Here is a 16350-nt window from a genome sequence, read left to right as displayed (position 1 = left end):
TGATTCATTACTCATTTGATTTTTAATTATTTTTGTTGTTGAATGTTCAAGAATTTTCTACTGCTAAGATTTTACTTTTGAGATTGAAATATAATGACATTTTGCCCTTCTTTTTCCTCCTTCCAAGCTCCTATATACCACTCCCTCCTCTCCTTCAAAACCCCCATGTTTTGAAGATATAAGCCCATAAATTAGGGTCCCAGCCAGTAGTTGAAGAGGCTGAGGTTTAGTCAGGGCTCTGAGACTTGATCCATACCACAAGAAACAAAAGCCAGCATTTGCTGAAATAGCATGGGGTTAAGTGACTCTCTGATTTTCCTCAGTTTACAACTGCTGTTTTTTCCCAGTTGATTCTTTAACAAAATCCTAGGCAGCAACCCCAGAACCCAGAAAACATTTTTCCCCAAAAAACCTCTCTTGTCAATTCCTGGTAGGCAATCTGGGAGTTCTGGTGGACATGCATGGGAGCTGTAGACTTCTGATGTTCACTCTGATCTTTGGGCTCTTGCCCTTCATCCAACTTTCTCAGATCAATCAGAATCCTGCTGCCATATTTAAAGCATCCCTAGCAATGTTCTTGGTTCAAAGGTTCAGAGTTTCTCTCAGCTTCATTATCACTACCTTTATTGGCTCAAAGCCATGTGTGATTTTTCCAACCTGTGAACTCATAGGTGATTGGCACTGTATCACCATGGTCAATGAAGTCAAGGATTCTGAAAACCTAGAGCAAATGATGTCATATTCAAATCTCATTCTAGGAGCTCTGTGTCTACATAACTCCCCTGATGGCTATGAAATTTCCTGCAGTTCAATTAGTGATAAACTAGAGAGTGTGTAGATAACTATTGTCCAGCCTTGACTTCTAGGAATGTATATGTGTCAGGAAACATTAACCAGCATCAACCATGGAACTGGAACTTTCCTCTTAGTTATGAGGACCACTCATTTCTATTCATCCTGAACAATTTTTCCCAGACATGAGCTCAGAGAAAGATAAGATCTGGGGTTAAGTGCTAAATGAGTGAATACATTTGTTGATTTTTTTAAACATAAAAAATATTTAGAGTAGTAAACTCCAATTATTTTTGATCCTGTCGAGATATCAGTGACATCATTGTGAATAGTCATCTCATTAAATGCATATTTAGAACATATTTACTTTTCAAAACATAAACTTTAAGAGAATGAGAAACTTTGTATATAAATGATTTTCTCAAAATGATTCCAAATTTTACTTACTCTATTATATCAATGAAACAAAAGTATTCTATTGCTATTAAATTTTTCTACCAACTTTACAATTTTTACAATGGTTTAAGGAACACAGACTGACTGAGTTAGCTTGCATTTTAAAAAATGTCCTTGTTTTCATACTTAGGATAAAATTTGAAGATCAGAATTGTTTGTTTTTCAGTGTTTCTTATTGGTAGATGTATGTTATGAGGATAAGTATAAGCCCAAAGAAGAAAAGTATCCCTGACTGTATTTAAATCATACCATTTCTTCAATCTCAACATCCATTAAACAAGGTTTGCTTAAGAACATGGATAGCCATCTCCCTTATTAAAGGTTAGGTCATCTTGCAGACCAGAAAGCATTGCACTTTATAATGAGTTCAAATCTCTCAACATCCTCATTCATCAGCTCTGCTTATAAGAGCTTTAAGTCTTCAGATTTAAGGGATTTTTTTTATAGGTTATAACATCATTTTCAGCAACAAGATTACTAAATAATGAGTAAATTTCCAATCAATTAGTGAAAATGCTCTTCCATAATGTAAATTGTTTAGTTTATTAAAGCATTACTTTGGGGCCTATGGGGACTTTATCCTCTAAGGAGATTAAGTATTCTACTTGTGTTTTAGGTCACAAGCCATGAATGCACAAAACCATGAGTATGAGTCAAACTCTCATTTTTATTAAGAAAGTTTCCCAAGTCAGCTTTGTAGAAGGCAGTCATTTTATACAGTCTGCAATGAGATAACAAGACAACTTATTGTGATACATAAAATATCTCATGGGTAATCTTTATCTCATTAAGAAATACTTTGATTTAACTGTTTTGTTTAAGAGTCTTCTCCTACTAAAATTACCCTTGTGGGCTATAGCATCAAAACACAAGCCTGATTGACAGCACCATGAAAACAGTGAGGTGGTAAGATGCTCCATTGACCCCTGAATGCCTGTGGGTTCACTTTCTTTTCTTGAAACCTTATATCAAATTATGGCAGGTGCATATGCAGGCCAAGTGAGGACGCCATTCTGGTCCCACATATAATGCATTTGCTTCATTTAATTCTTAATTTTTGGATAAAATATCGATAATGTGAACATAAATTGTTAATGTGATATTCCTGCAGCCAAATAAATTGGCTTCCTCTTAGGGAAATGTGCTGTCCTCTGAGAGGCTGGAGAGGGAGACAAGAATTGGACAATAGGCAAGATGTCAAGGGCAGGAGAGCTCGTGGCAAGGCCGTAAATTGCCTACGAGAAGACACAGGCAGATGCGCATTGCAGCCTGCTCTTTGGTGTCTTCTACTTCAGAGAAAGGCAAACATATGACGCCATTGCTTCACCTCTCTGTCAGGCTAACTATCTATGATCTGGGCAAAACAAGAACAAAGCAAAGCCCTCTAAGCTATGGCAGTCGAGAAAGGATGGTCTTTGACAGTAAACTCCCAAGCTGGCCGTGGCTTCAAAGAAACACCAAAGTACAAGATAAATTTAAGAAAAACAGAGTGGAAGCCGTGCTTCCTCATGACAACCTCCCTATCTCTGATTTTTAAAAATTAATTATATATGTTCTTTGACAATTTCATACACGAATATAACTCATTCTAATTACTCTCACGCCCACCATTTTGGCTTGCTCTAACCCTGTCAACACCTCCTCTCCACTACAAATCCCTTTCCCACAATCAAGTATATTTGGTTTCAAATTTTTTTTTTTAGTGATCCACTGAGTTTAACCAAGGCCCTCTGCAGGAGCATAGATTTGGAACCAGCCTTTAGAGCTTGGGGGGCTCACCAGTGGGTACACAGATGTAGACAACCATCCTCCTTTCCCAGAATCTATCAGTAAGTAGCTAATAGTTCAACAAGGAGGGATAGCTCTCCATCAGTGTCTTCCTCAACCGTCACTGGGAGTTGGCAGGTGCAGTCCTGCGCAGGCCCAGTGAAGAGAGAATCCTTGCAGCTGTGAGAACATGATGGTAAAGGTGTGTCACACCCAGAAAATTGCACCTTTGCAGTGTTTCTCCCGATTTCCCACTTCCTCTGCTCACTCTTCCTTGAGTCTTTAGTGGTGGAAATGTCTGTTTAGGGCTGAGAACTCAACCACACCTTATTCTGAACACCTTGAGCAGCCAAGAATCTGTATTTCCTGCTGTTCACTGCAAAAAGAACCTTCCCTGATTAAAGCTGAGGGTAGCATTTGTCTCTGGGTATAAATATCCATATTTAAAAGATGATTTAACACCACTTTAACTAACTAAACAACGCTAGGAAATTCTTCCTCTAGGGCTTATGACCTCTCCAGCCCCTAACCATGTTGTTGTTTTGTTTCATTTTGTTTTGTTTTTCGGAGTTTACAGTAAGTACCAAGCATGAGTTCCCACCTGTGGAGTAGGCCCTAAGTCCAATCAGAGAGCTGTGGTCACCTCCATAACAATCATAACTCTTAATTCAAAATCATTGTTCCAAACTCAAAGAGCAGTATTCTCTAGCACTTTTGGTATCCAGCAGCTGTACAATTGTTCCTTGCCCTATAGGAGCTCAACCAGAAGAAATAACATGTTGTCCTTTTCAAAGGAGCCTTTAAGGCTAGGACTATAGAGGGTATATTTAAATTCACAGATAGAAGAAGAAATTGTACATGCCAAGGCAGGCCGTCACATACTACCCATTAAATAATACAAAACATCATTAAGACAAATAAAATATTATTGATTCAATTTCAAGTACAAAGCACAAAATGCACAATTTACATTGTATAACACTGGGCAACTGACTTGTCTTGAGCTCACATGTGCTGACCACACAGCAGCTACCAGATCATCTACCACTTCATGAATGTGCCCTTGTTGGAACCTCAGAAAGTACAAAGGAAAGATGTGGTCTTTGCAAAGAACCTTCTAACATAAATCAACCTAGAAATCAATTCACACCAAAACTCTATTTGCCAGTTAAGGCAGGTAGTGTTCCAACCACCTCTATCCTGAAAGTCTTCCCTCCAATTAACCCACTTCCCTTTAGAACCGGTCAGATACAAAAAAAAAAAAAAAAAAAATCTGTTAAGAAGTCCAGAAATAAATCTGCCTTCTAACCTACCCACCCAAATCTATCTTATATAACAAGACTATATCATACATATGGACAAAATACAGTCTACCAACATCAGAATCCATTTCTTAAGAGTCTTATATATAACTAAGCCTGGTCGTGAGCACCTGATGCGGCTCATGGTACTGACACTACATCAGTAAGTCTGGGAACAAGAATGACTGCTGAGCCCATTCTTCCGCATGATAAAAGAAGTGAGAAGATCAACAAATGCTGATAATCTGCTCCTCCAAAAATGGGAGGTAATGAAGAGGTATTCTAAGTCTGGGCCAATACCAGCCTACCATTTGCATGACAATTCTGGAGACCTAGAAAATGATTTTCTAACTTTATAACTCTTGGGGAGTTATAAAGAAGTACATTTGTATTTTGCCTAGGACAGCCATAATTATTCTTTAAGCCTCACAAATAGCAGGCAAGCTACAGGACAAGGACAGGAAAGAGGGCAAATATGGAATCAATCTTTGCAGCAAGATCCCAGGAATTGCTGTTCAATAATGAAACAATTTGAAGAGAGGAAAATCTGTAAACATTTAGAGAGACAGTGGAATCATAAGCAATAAGGAGAAAGATTTGTGAATACCAAACCTTGCCAAGTCCCAAGTACTCTTCTCCCAATCTGAGATTTCAAATTTATTAGAAGAGAAATAGAATTTAGAAAGCTGTCCTCCATTTTGGGAAGGCAATTGATAATAAATGTAGGAAAGAATTATGGCAGTCTTTAAATCCAGAAAAATACTTCAAGACCATTTAGTTCCTAGGCCCAGGGTAACATCTGAAGAGACCCAGAAACACTGAAAGCCTTGTCGTGAATAGTTCACCTTCATTTCTAGCGCCCCTGAGCAACGTCACATCAGCTCAGCTTCATTCCGTTCTTCGTCTGCGGGAACCCTGACTCTTAACTGAAGTCTGGATAATAAACACAAGCACAAAGTAAGATTCAGGTCCTCTGCGCATGTAGGAACCCCACATATTATAGTGTACAGAAGAAAGGGATATTGTTATAATACCCAACATCAAATAGAGGTCGGCTCGTGACATGGTGATTGTCACAGCATAAACCAGAGAACTCATTGTCCCATACCATTAAGCCAGGGGTCAGTGTGACTTGTCAGAGAAATGGGGGATCTCTCTTCCAAAACTATGTGAATAGAACCTGTAGGGGGGGTGAAAACTACAGCTCTTCCCTATCCTAAGATGCCAAGAGATACACTTTTGCCACTTACCATTCATAATTTTAAGCCTGTATTTTGAAAAAATATCAAGCACATACCAAATTATTAAACCTTGTATACCATTACTCAGCTCCCACAGTATTAACGCTTGATCAACCATGTTTCAGCAGTACTTCTCACTACTTCCCTCTTCCTATTTGGAAGACAGTTTGTGACAGTTTCATATTTCTTCACTCACAAATATTTTAATTCATTTCTAAAAGACAAGGCACTTAAAAATAAAAAATATGATCATAACACAATGATTACACCTAACTAACCACAATCATGCCAAGAAATGCCCAGACAGGGTTTAATTGGAAATTTATTCCAGGGTCTCTTGTACCCGTTTCACTAAATTGATAGTCAAATAAGATCATTTTATCTCTTCCATGTCTTTATAGTTAGTTTTCCACTCATCTAAATGAATTTTCTCAGAGACACCAAGGTATTTAACTTAAATTCACAACAATCTTCTTTTGATTGACCGAATCCCCAAATACCCTTTGTCTTGGGTATTTCCGTGTCGTTCAGTTGGCAGCCATGTTGTCCAGGAAGTAACCATTGGCCACATATTAACTATTCATATGGGACTGAATGTTCAGTTTCTCCCTCATAGTTGCTGTCTTTGAATGATCGTTGCCATATATCACTAGGAGCTGGTGTGGGGGAGGGTGAACGATTTCCCTTTCTGTTGTTCTTCTCTGCCTCCTTCTCTCCATCCTCCTCCACCTCCCTTGTCCCTGTTTTTTTGAGACAGGATATACGTATTCCAGCTAGGGTGGGACTCAGTCTGTACAAGGATGCCCTTGACTTCCTGATCGTCCATGGCGCCCACACCAGTGCCAGGCGGACAGGTGTGCACGAGCACACCACGTCCAGATAAGGGACATTTTCAATATTCCACACCTGCTGCTGGGCAGCCCCACTCTGGAAGCTTTGTGACCTTTTATGAAGTAACTCTGGGGAAAAATAAATACTGAAATCTCTTCCTTCACCAAGTCTTCCATTCAGAGTTGGCCTTCCTCACAGTAGCCACTGGTAGCTTCTTATTGGATCCTAAAAATATGATAAAAATTCAAAGATATGTATCTTTACTTTTATAGAAATGGTTTCTTTACTTAAAATTCTTTTCAATTTGATTTTCCATTCAACTTTTTAAATTTAGTCATACTGCTTAACTTACATGCATCGTGTTCAAATATATATGTGTGTATATATACATACATATATATATGTATATATATATATATGTCTATGACTCTACTTTAATGTATCCTCATTGATTCATTAGCTTTTGCTTAGTGTTTATGTTGTCTTTATCCCCCCATAGCATTCACTGAGCTTTGAGGGAACCTCTTCTAAGTCTTTTTGCCTCTTATTACAAGTAAGTGAAGGAGGCAATCCTGACACGCAGTCACTAGGGCACTGAGCCTGGGTGCTTTCAACTCTAGCAGTTACTACACTGTGCAAAATGGTGGGCCAACTTCTCCCCCTGCAAGTGTTCCAGGTTCCTCATATCATTACCAACACTAGGTATGGTTTCAAACTTAATTCTTACTGGCTGTCTATCCTCATTCATGCAATAAAAATACCATACTAGCATGTAAAGGGAAGGTAATGGAATGGAGAATGGAGCAAAGACCACTGGATCCATGTGTCCCTTCTTTAAAAACAAGAAAGTACCAGGCAAGGTGCACATAACTATAGTCCCAGCACACCAGAAGAGGCAGGAGGATTATGAGTTGAAAGCCAGTCTGATAGACATAGCAAGATCTGACCTCAAAAAGTACTAATTAATTAAAGCAAATAAGATAATCTGTGAACATTAATTAAATGCAAATGGTGGGTACAAAAGTTGCTTATGCTGTTTTTATTCTTACCATTTGGTGGATTTACACTGTCATAATTATTCCTTAACCATTTTCAATACAAGGGTTTGTAGCACGAATTGTTAGAAGGTCTTATTAATAAAAACAAACCCAGAGTCAGGTATTAGGGTGGACGCTGAAAGATCAGAGAGACAGAACCAGCCGCAGCTAACCTCACCTCACCAATCACTCAGCTGATCTCGTTTCCTCAGAATGAAATCCTCTGTGTCTGCATCCAAATGAATCTCAGCTGAACTGCTGCAAAACACCTAAAAGCTCAACAGGCTCTAGTTCCTGGTCCTCATGCCTTATACACCTTTCTGCTTCCTGCCATCACTTTCTGGGATTAAAGGCATGTGTCACCATGCCTGGCTATTTCCAGTGTGGCTTTGAACTCACGGAGATCCAGATGGATCTCTGCCTCTGGAATGCTAGGATTAAAGACATGTGTGCTAACATTGCCTAACCTCTATGTTTAATATTGTGGCTGTTCTGTTCTCTGACCCCCCAGATAAGTTTATTAGGGTGCACAAGGGTTGAATTAAAAATTATGTGACATGTAAAACAATGTCTGAGATCATTGGGTTTGGATTGATTTGAGTTTAGTTTGGGGATTTGTTTATTAATCTATTTGTTTGTTTTTGGCATTTCATTGTGAAAGGTAAGAGGTGCCATCTAATGATTATATTTGCCCCTATGTGAACCTCTAGCTCATGAAAGCATTTCTGTCAAGTTTTACTCAGATAGTACAACTAATAAAATTATTTTATACTTATTTATACCTTGCTGTATTATAGGTCTACAAAACTAGTACCTTTCTATTGTGGATTATAGATCAGGAAGTTCCTCAATAAATAGAATAAACTAAGGCGAGAGTAATGTGGTTTCTATGTGGATTCTATGTTAAATGATGCCCAGAGTTTTGTGACATTTTTCTAACCACTCTGGTTTACTAGGAATCCCTATGAACAAAGCCCATTGCTTGTCTCTAACAAGACCTGATTACAAACTCCTAATGGCGCTGTCTTTGCGACTGTTGCCTTCAAAATCCAAACTGTAACACCTTCAAAGGATGTGACTAGAAGGCAGCAAGAAGCCACCGAGGAAGCAACTTTCAATCCTGTCCATTCAGGAGGCACCATGCGAGGTCCCGTAAGCGACATAAAGCCACACGAGAACTGATAATTGAGCCACCTTTTCTTTTTACAAGACTAACTACAAAAGTTTTATTTTTCTAGTCAGAAGCTCACTCTGGCTTTGTTCTATTTTGATCTTTATAACTTATTTTAAAGATCGCTCAGTAGTTATTCATTGCTCAGTCAGTCTGGTTGACCTTTGGCCAAAAGCAGTGGCAGTTTGACCTGGCCTATGGAACTCAGCGCTTCCCACTCCATGAAGCTAGTCACATAAATAACTTCAAATAAAACCCTCCTGGAAGTCTGTGATGGGCCACAGCATGAGGGAGAAGTGGACGACATGGAAAGAATGAAGTGGGAGTGCCCAAGAACAGTGAGAGTGGTGGCCAAGTGTTAAGCATATTTTTTCCTCTCTCCCTTAAGATATTTATCCTCTCAACCAATAGCTGAAAAAATAGCAATGGGAGCACACAAGAAAACAACATAGTAATATGAAATATGTCCCCTTTAGAGGGTAGTCTTTTAAGTGAGCGTCTTTGGGATTGGGCGTTTAGGGCAAATCACAGCAGCAAAGAATTCAGTGAGGAGAGACTTGCATCTACAACTGACTGGTGGCCGGCATAGAGGATGAGCGGTGTGCCTGTGTTTGTCTACAAGCACACATCGGTGCAGATGCCTGTTTGCCAGTGCACAGGTATTCCATACAAATGTGCCTGCTCACGGACAGTAACAGGAGAACGATCCAAGGGTGAAAGGCTGCCCATGTCTTGAAACCATTCACACTTTATGGTGTCTGAACTTCAAAACGAAGCAGTTCTGAAGGCCATTTAGTGCCACAGTACAGGACTTCCTGAGAAGTTAGGCTCATAAAATAGAGGCGCATCTGGCCAGCAGCACATGAAAAGAGCCCTTTGCAAACAACTATTCAGCCGAGGAGTGTAAACCATTGAGAAACACCTGGCGGATATTGCCCTTGAGGTCCCCAGAGGGCGAAGGCTAGGAAGAGCTTGCTTAATTGGGCATCATCCGGCAACCTGACAGCTCGAGAATACTGGCGGGAAAGGATTAAGAGACCACACCATCCCAACTGTAGTGTTTGGGCACAAGCCCCTCACCAGGAAGAAGTTAGGACAAAATCCTTCAACTCTAGCTTCTCGGTCCTGTCCAGGCCACTCATAAGACCACAGGTGCCTTTCTATGATCCAATTGAACGATGTGGGTGGGCTGTGTGTAATCGGTCAAGGTCAGACAAAGGTACAGGATCAATTAATGCTTGATTGAATTGGGTCTGATGTCAAAGGGCTAAATTAAAAAAAAAACCAGAAATATAATATAAAGCTTACACTGTGCTTTCTAAGAACCCACAGAGATAGGAGCCTCAGTTTCCCTCTCTTTAAAACAGAGGAGGGAGGGGGGAGTCAAGTGTTGCAATAGAAGTCTCATTTCCCAGCACTCAGTGAAAGGATCGGGAGTTCAAGAACAGCCTGCCCTACATAAGGAGACCCTGTCACACAAAGTGAAATAAAATACCAACCACAATATTTTATGTAACTGTGAGGACTGAAATAATAATAACAATGTCAATAATGCTTCATACACGTGACATATTCAGCCACTGTTTTTTTATTATTTTCTGTTTAAATAGTGAAACAATACATGGAGGGCATTGCATCCTGAGCTCAACCTCTCGCTTCTTGTTCCCTGCAGCCAGTTCCTCCCTGAAGAAGCGATTCAAGAGGCGGGAGATCGAAGCCATCCAGTGCGAGGTGCGGAAGATGTGCCACTACACCAAGCTTCTGTCCACCAAGAAGAATCTGGACCACGTGAACAAGATCCTGAAGGCCAAGCGGCTGCAGAGACAATCAAAGACTGGCAACAACTTTGTCAAGAAGAGAAGAGGCCGGCCTCGGAAGCAGCCCACCCAGTTCGATGAGGACTCCAGAGACCAAATGCCGGTGCTGGAAAAGTGCATCGACCTACCCAGCAAGAGAGGCCAGAAGCCTAGCCTGAGCCCGCTTGCCCTGGAGCCGGCCGCTGGCCAGGACGCAGTGATGGCCACCATCGAGGCTGTTATCCACATGGCGAGGGAGGCCCCGCCGCTGCCCCCGCCGCCTCCCCCACCTCTGCCGCCGCCCCCACCTCCACCCCACCACCCCCACCGCTGCCCAAGACCGCGCGGGGCGGGAAGAGGAAACACAGACCACCGCCCCCAGCGCAGCCCGCGCAGCCCCCGCCACAGCCCCTTCCCCAGGAAGAGGAGGTAAAGGCCAAGAGGCCAAGGAAGTCGCGAGCAAGCGAGAGCGATGTCCTTCCCTAGGGCTGGCCTGGGCTGAGGGATCCTGGCAGGGACTGATGCAGGGGAGCTCAGCAGCCAGGGCGGGGCCGATGCCCCACCACAGGGACACCCCGCCCCTCTCTTCAGTGGGCAGGCAGAATGGGCAGAGGGCGGGGTGGAGCCGTGAGAGCTCTTGGGGTAGCAGAGAGAGGGGACAACCCCTCCCCCCCCCCCCAAAAAAAAGCAGCTATCTGTGCTGCACAACATTTCCCAACCCAGAGCCACTCCGTGTGGCCGGATCCTCGCAGGCTGCAGAAAAGGGAGGAAGAGCGCAAAGCTGGTGCTCTCTGATGGCCACCTGACCCCCCCCCCAACCGGCCCCCACCTCATCCCAGGTGCGCCCTTGATTCCGATTTCATTTGCTGGTCAGAAAAATCAAATGGGAAACACCCTCCATTAGCAAACATTCCAAGGGGGAGCAAAGCTGCAAATTTACCAGCTGGCTTGTAAGCCACTTCCACGTAATTAGTTTTTATTTCTTTTGGTTCGCAAACTCAGCTAGGCTTTGGGGCACCAACATCTTCTTCCAGTGACCCGAGAGATGAATCTTTCCGTTAACAACACAGTTGCTCAGATGGAATCTTGTGATCAGAAGGTGGAATTGGACTGATAGACGACCTTAGATCTGCGCGTGTTCCTGTCTCGTACACTGATTTTGTATTGTCTGTTCCTGCTTTTCCTTTGCGATGTGTTTTCATGTACTCCCGTTAACTAGCTGCCTTCTATTTCGTGGTACACATCTAAACAATGTGAACTTTACCCGTGTTGTAAAGCGCACTCCTGGCACCCTGCCTCAAGGAACCAACTTTGAATCCCAATCATTGTGAAACATACTCAGTATTGACAGAAGTTTTTTAATAAGTGACTCGGAGCAGCCAAGGGAGATGTTGACCCAAGTGTCAGCGGGGTAATTTTTATACTTAGAACATATCAGTGGAGAATAGGCAGGATAAAATGGTTTTAATGCCCCACAGCAAGTGGAATAACTGATACGTCACCAAATATCAAAATCCCATGCCCACCAGAAAGAAAACCGTCTAGCAATGCCTTGGTACCTGATTATTTTCATGCAAAGAGATGTCATAGGTTGTTGAGAAAGAAAAAGAAGGAAAGAAAGAAAGAAAGAAGGAAAGAAAGTAAGAAAGAGGTCCATTGTCTCTTAATTATTTCTTAAAAGTGAAGGGGAGTAAGTGTTCTTATCTAAGAAAAATAAAAATTAATGTATTGAAAGGGTGTCACCACTCCAATTGTATCAAGCCACCTTGGACAAAGTATCCAAATTGTGGTTGCCTTAATACACTAAAACATTGCTGTACATAATGTAATTATAAATCTATCAGTCTGCATGGATGCAAACTGTGTGTGACAAATCGTCTTTTAAATGGTCAATTTCAATTGTACATTTCTCATCCAAGTTGTGCTCTAGCCACTGGTTTAGTGTGGACAGATATTCCATCTATCATCCATTTCCAAAGCCCGAGTAAAACACGTGAAGACTCAGAATGGATGCGATCTTATCCTACTGCCCTAGATATTTTTAAAAGTCAGATGTGGAAATCTCAAATAAGTACTTTTCAATTTCCTCCCTTACTCCTCACCCTAACTTCTTCAAGACAGCAAATACCTGGCATCATAGCTTATACAAAAAAAACAAAAAACAAACAAACAAACAAAAAAACACAGAGAATTTCGTTTTCTAAGGAGAATTAGGATATCCAGTTTGCCTTCAAATTAAGTTTCTTTAAAGTAAGTTGGGACCAGCTAAAAAACTACATTAGCATTTCAGAACACAGTTTCTCCTCCTCAGAGAGATGGATTTTTATGGGGGGAGGGGCATAAGTGAACAAGTGGGTAATACTGAAGGAAATTTGAAAATCCCAAGTTAATATGCTTGTATATATCACTACTGTGTCATGACACCAACCATTGCTTGGAATTACAGAGCCATCCTATTCTGTACTGTCGAAATGGACTTCATGTCATCTGCAGCCTGCTCAGTCAGTCTCATTTAATCCTAGCAATACATAAGTTTAAAGGACTCCGCTTATTTCCAGCTTTTATCCTAAATACTCAGTTTGTGACCTGGGTGGACCTATGGCATTTCACAGAATCTGAACAGCAGAATCTGCACAGCCATTTTCAACCTGTCACTCCTGAGCCATGTCTGAGCAGCTCCAAAGTCACGGGGGAAGGTATAGATCAGTCCCTTTCCCCCAACCATTCCTCCGAAAGACCAGCCATTCCCATTCCAATTAAGCCATAAAGAAGGTTCTCTTCCTGTTGGACTTCGAAAACCATTTTTTTCTTTCTTCCTTCATTCATTCTTGCTGTGATGCAGTCCCCCAAACAAGTCTCTGAGCAATCTAAACCTTCTTACAGAGGAGAGAGAGCCCAGAGAACACCCAGCATTTAATTGGCATTAACCTGCCATTGGTGATTTAGTGCAAAAGAAGTTTGGGTTAGAAATTACAAACCAATAAAAAGATTCCAGGAGATATTCAGTGGACCTGCAACTTAACACATGAATTGATCCTGGAGTTAAATGTGAGTGAAATGTAAATCCCTGCTTGCACACTCTGAAAACTGTTTGGAAAACTAGAGGACCAAAGAAAGCCATGGTAAACAGCAGCTGGAGGGTGGCAGTGATCCCATTCATCTACACGGTGGCTCCCCATACCAGGTGTCTCCCTCATTGTCACATACTTTTTTCTCTCGTTTTTCATGAACGCTAACTCATCTCCTTGCTACGACTATTTGTGTATTCCCTAACTCCCCCTTACCCTCTCCTTTGCTGCCCAGGCCCCTCCATGAAGCCAATTGAATTTCCACATCTAGTTGGTTTTAGAACCAAGCAGAGAACCCAGCTCTTGATTTAAAGTATGGAGGTTCTTAACTACACAGCACTGCCTTCTGGGGATGCATTTCTACCTTGAGAGGTGTCATTTGGGATCCTCAAGACACCATTTACAGATCCATAAAATATCTTGTAATGATCCCTTGCTTTTAATTTCTCTCTTTCTTCTTCTTTTCTTTTTAGAATACTCCTTCAGCAAGTAGGTAGGAAACCACTTACACTCTAAGGAGACCAATTAGAGATGAGAAGGTGAAACCTAGATGCAAAAGCTCCTTGGGGGCGCTGATCGGTCTTTAGTCCACCTTTCCAAGGGACTAGAAAGCCATTTGCTTTTCGACCCCTCGTCTCAAAAGAGAGGAACAGAAGCTTAACTCTCTCCAATAGCCCAGCTGTGGCTACCAGCCAAGGAAGACAGGTCAGCAAAGGGAAAGCATGGAGGGTCTCTGTGAGTCGGCAGGACCAGGACTCAGCCATCACTGGCAGCCTAGTGAAGGGGACTAAGGGCTGCCAGTAGATTAGTGTTTTAACGTGACTGCTGTCTGCAGCGGGGGGCCATGTTCAATGGCATTCAGAATTTGTGTTCTGCACATTGCTTTATCTATAAATATGACAAGCAAGTGGTGACAGAATTATAGTATAAGGTGATATATTATAAGCAGATCATAAAGGATTTGGTATTAGGACTTAAGTAGAAAATCTTACTCCTGGCTTGTTACTCAACAATAATCAGATAATAAGCTTGTGGAGTGTATTTTTCCCTATCGCTAGGAAGGTTGACCTGGGAACTGTCTAAAGTCTACACGGATATTTCCAAAGCCTTTAAATGCCAACTGTAGCATAGTGAGGGAGTGACAGGAGCCAAAATGCCTCAAAAGCCATTTAAGTGTTATGTCGCAGGGTTTTCAGTCCTACTCATTATGTAAAAGTACATAAATATAGATATTTTTCTCAACACTACCCTATCGTATCACAATGGTCCAAATGCCAGCGCTTACAGATAATGTCATCACAGTGCCTAGAAACTCAAACTGTAACATACCGTAGCATCTTCTTGGTGTTTCTTCACGTTTCTTTCCACACAGCAAGGCTCCCTCTGCCTCGTGTTTCTAAGAGAGTTCACCCCACTGAGGAGCCTGTCTTCCCTGTTGGACTCAGTCACTTGGGGAACAGTCACAGAAGCACATATCAACCAAGGAAGAGACTTCCTGGATATCTGTCTCCCACTTGCCCAGGTAGAATAAACACTAAAGAGGGAGAAATCGGAGAGCTGCCAACTGGTCAACTTGGAAGGGTAGTTCTGCCCTGGATTGGTATCTTTCTTTTTTCTTCCTTTTTTTTTTTTTTAAAAAAAAATCTATTTCTTAAATAATAATAAATGCACATGATGTGTTAAATATGTACATATATATTTCAAAAAATGGGCACAAGATTGTCTTACAAGTCCTTCTGGCTAATTTTTAGTTTGTATTCATAAGTGGTTTTTAAAAGCCTTTTTTAAAGTGTAATTTGCATGTCCTACTTTGATTGTATGTAAACATATTTTAGAACAAAAAAATGTATTTGTATTTTATTGAATATAGAGGCAAGAGAAATTGTACATTGTTTGAAATGTTCTTTTTGTAACAGTTTTTATTCATAAAGCATTTTTGTACATTTCAATGAACATGGACTTGCTGTCATTTGAGGCGTAGCGACATCTGGCATGCTTTACTGGCATGCTCTACCATGGTCTTAGATGTTGGGTTTTAAACATTTTTTTTCTAAAAGAAAACTCGCTCGGTGTCTTCGCTACCAGATCAGGTTAGCACAGTACAGAGCACTTAACTATTAAAAAAAAAAGTTGGTCCTATTCATATGTTATTCATTGTGTGAAATTAAAGACATTCAATTCTGTCTAACATGAGTTGTGAATTCTTTTGTCTTATTTTCCATCTGGTTCATATCAATAAGCAGTTTAATAGCATTTGAGGGTCTCTTCTCACACCAAGTGGATACACAATCATTGACAAAATTTTAACCCAACTCTGTCTCTGGGAATTACACTGTAGACAATATTTGAGTCTGATTTGCAGGTCTTGTGTTCAGAAAATACTTTCCTACATGGCTATCCTGCAAAGGTCCATTCATATCACTATAAATTTCTTGTTACAGCCAGTCTCAGTATGTTGGAGACCTAGTGTAGCCTGAAGACTTAGAAGAACATATGGGTGAGAATGAAGCTCTCACCCCAAATTTTCCATGATTTCATATTCCTGAGGAAAGAAGGACTTCCACTAGTTCTGCAATGATAGGAAAGAAGGGCTTTGTAATAAATGTCAGTTACTGGTCACCTACTGCTGTCTATGTTGAGTACCTTTGTGCTGAAAGAATGCACATGGCTTACATTTGACCAATAAACTAGCACTCCTAAGCAATATGACAAAGGGTATAGAGATGATAAAGTCTCAAACAAAAAATGCAAACACAGATGTTTTCTCTTCCCACCTTTCCTGTTCCCAATTTTTATTTTGTATTTGGAAACCTGTTTTAGATTGCAGGCTGTAAATTGTGTGGTTTATAAACATACAGGCATAATGGGGTTCTCTTTGCCATCTTTCTCT

General features: G+C 41.1%; 1 protein-coding gene across 1 annotated transcript in view; it reads left to right on the top strand.

Moving 5' to 3' along the window:
* Setbp1 (SET binding protein 1) overlaps positions 1 to 15648 on the top strand; it is a 363269-nt gene extending 347621 nt beyond the window's left edge. Inside the window, 2 exon segments of the mRNA XM_028871988.2 lie at positions 10269 to 10703; positions 10706 to 15648. Of these exon segments, the coding sequence (XP_028727821.1) occupies positions 10269 to 10703; positions 10706 to 10878 (608 nt within the window). The 3' untranslated portion in view covers positions 10879 to 15648.
* The last annotated feature ends 702 nt before the right edge of the window (positions 15649 to 16350 follow it).

This window comes from Peromyscus leucopus, chromosome 19 (genome assembly GCF_004664715.2).
Source record: "Peromyscus leucopus breed LL Stock chromosome 19, UCI_PerLeu_2.1, whole genome shotgun sequence".
Classification (NCBI taxonomy): Eukaryota; Metazoa; Chordata; class Mammalia; order Rodentia; family Cricetidae; genus Peromyscus; species Peromyscus leucopus.
The sequence above is the reverse complement of the archived record's forward strand: the minus strand, read 5'-3'. Positions and strand labels throughout refer to the sequence as shown.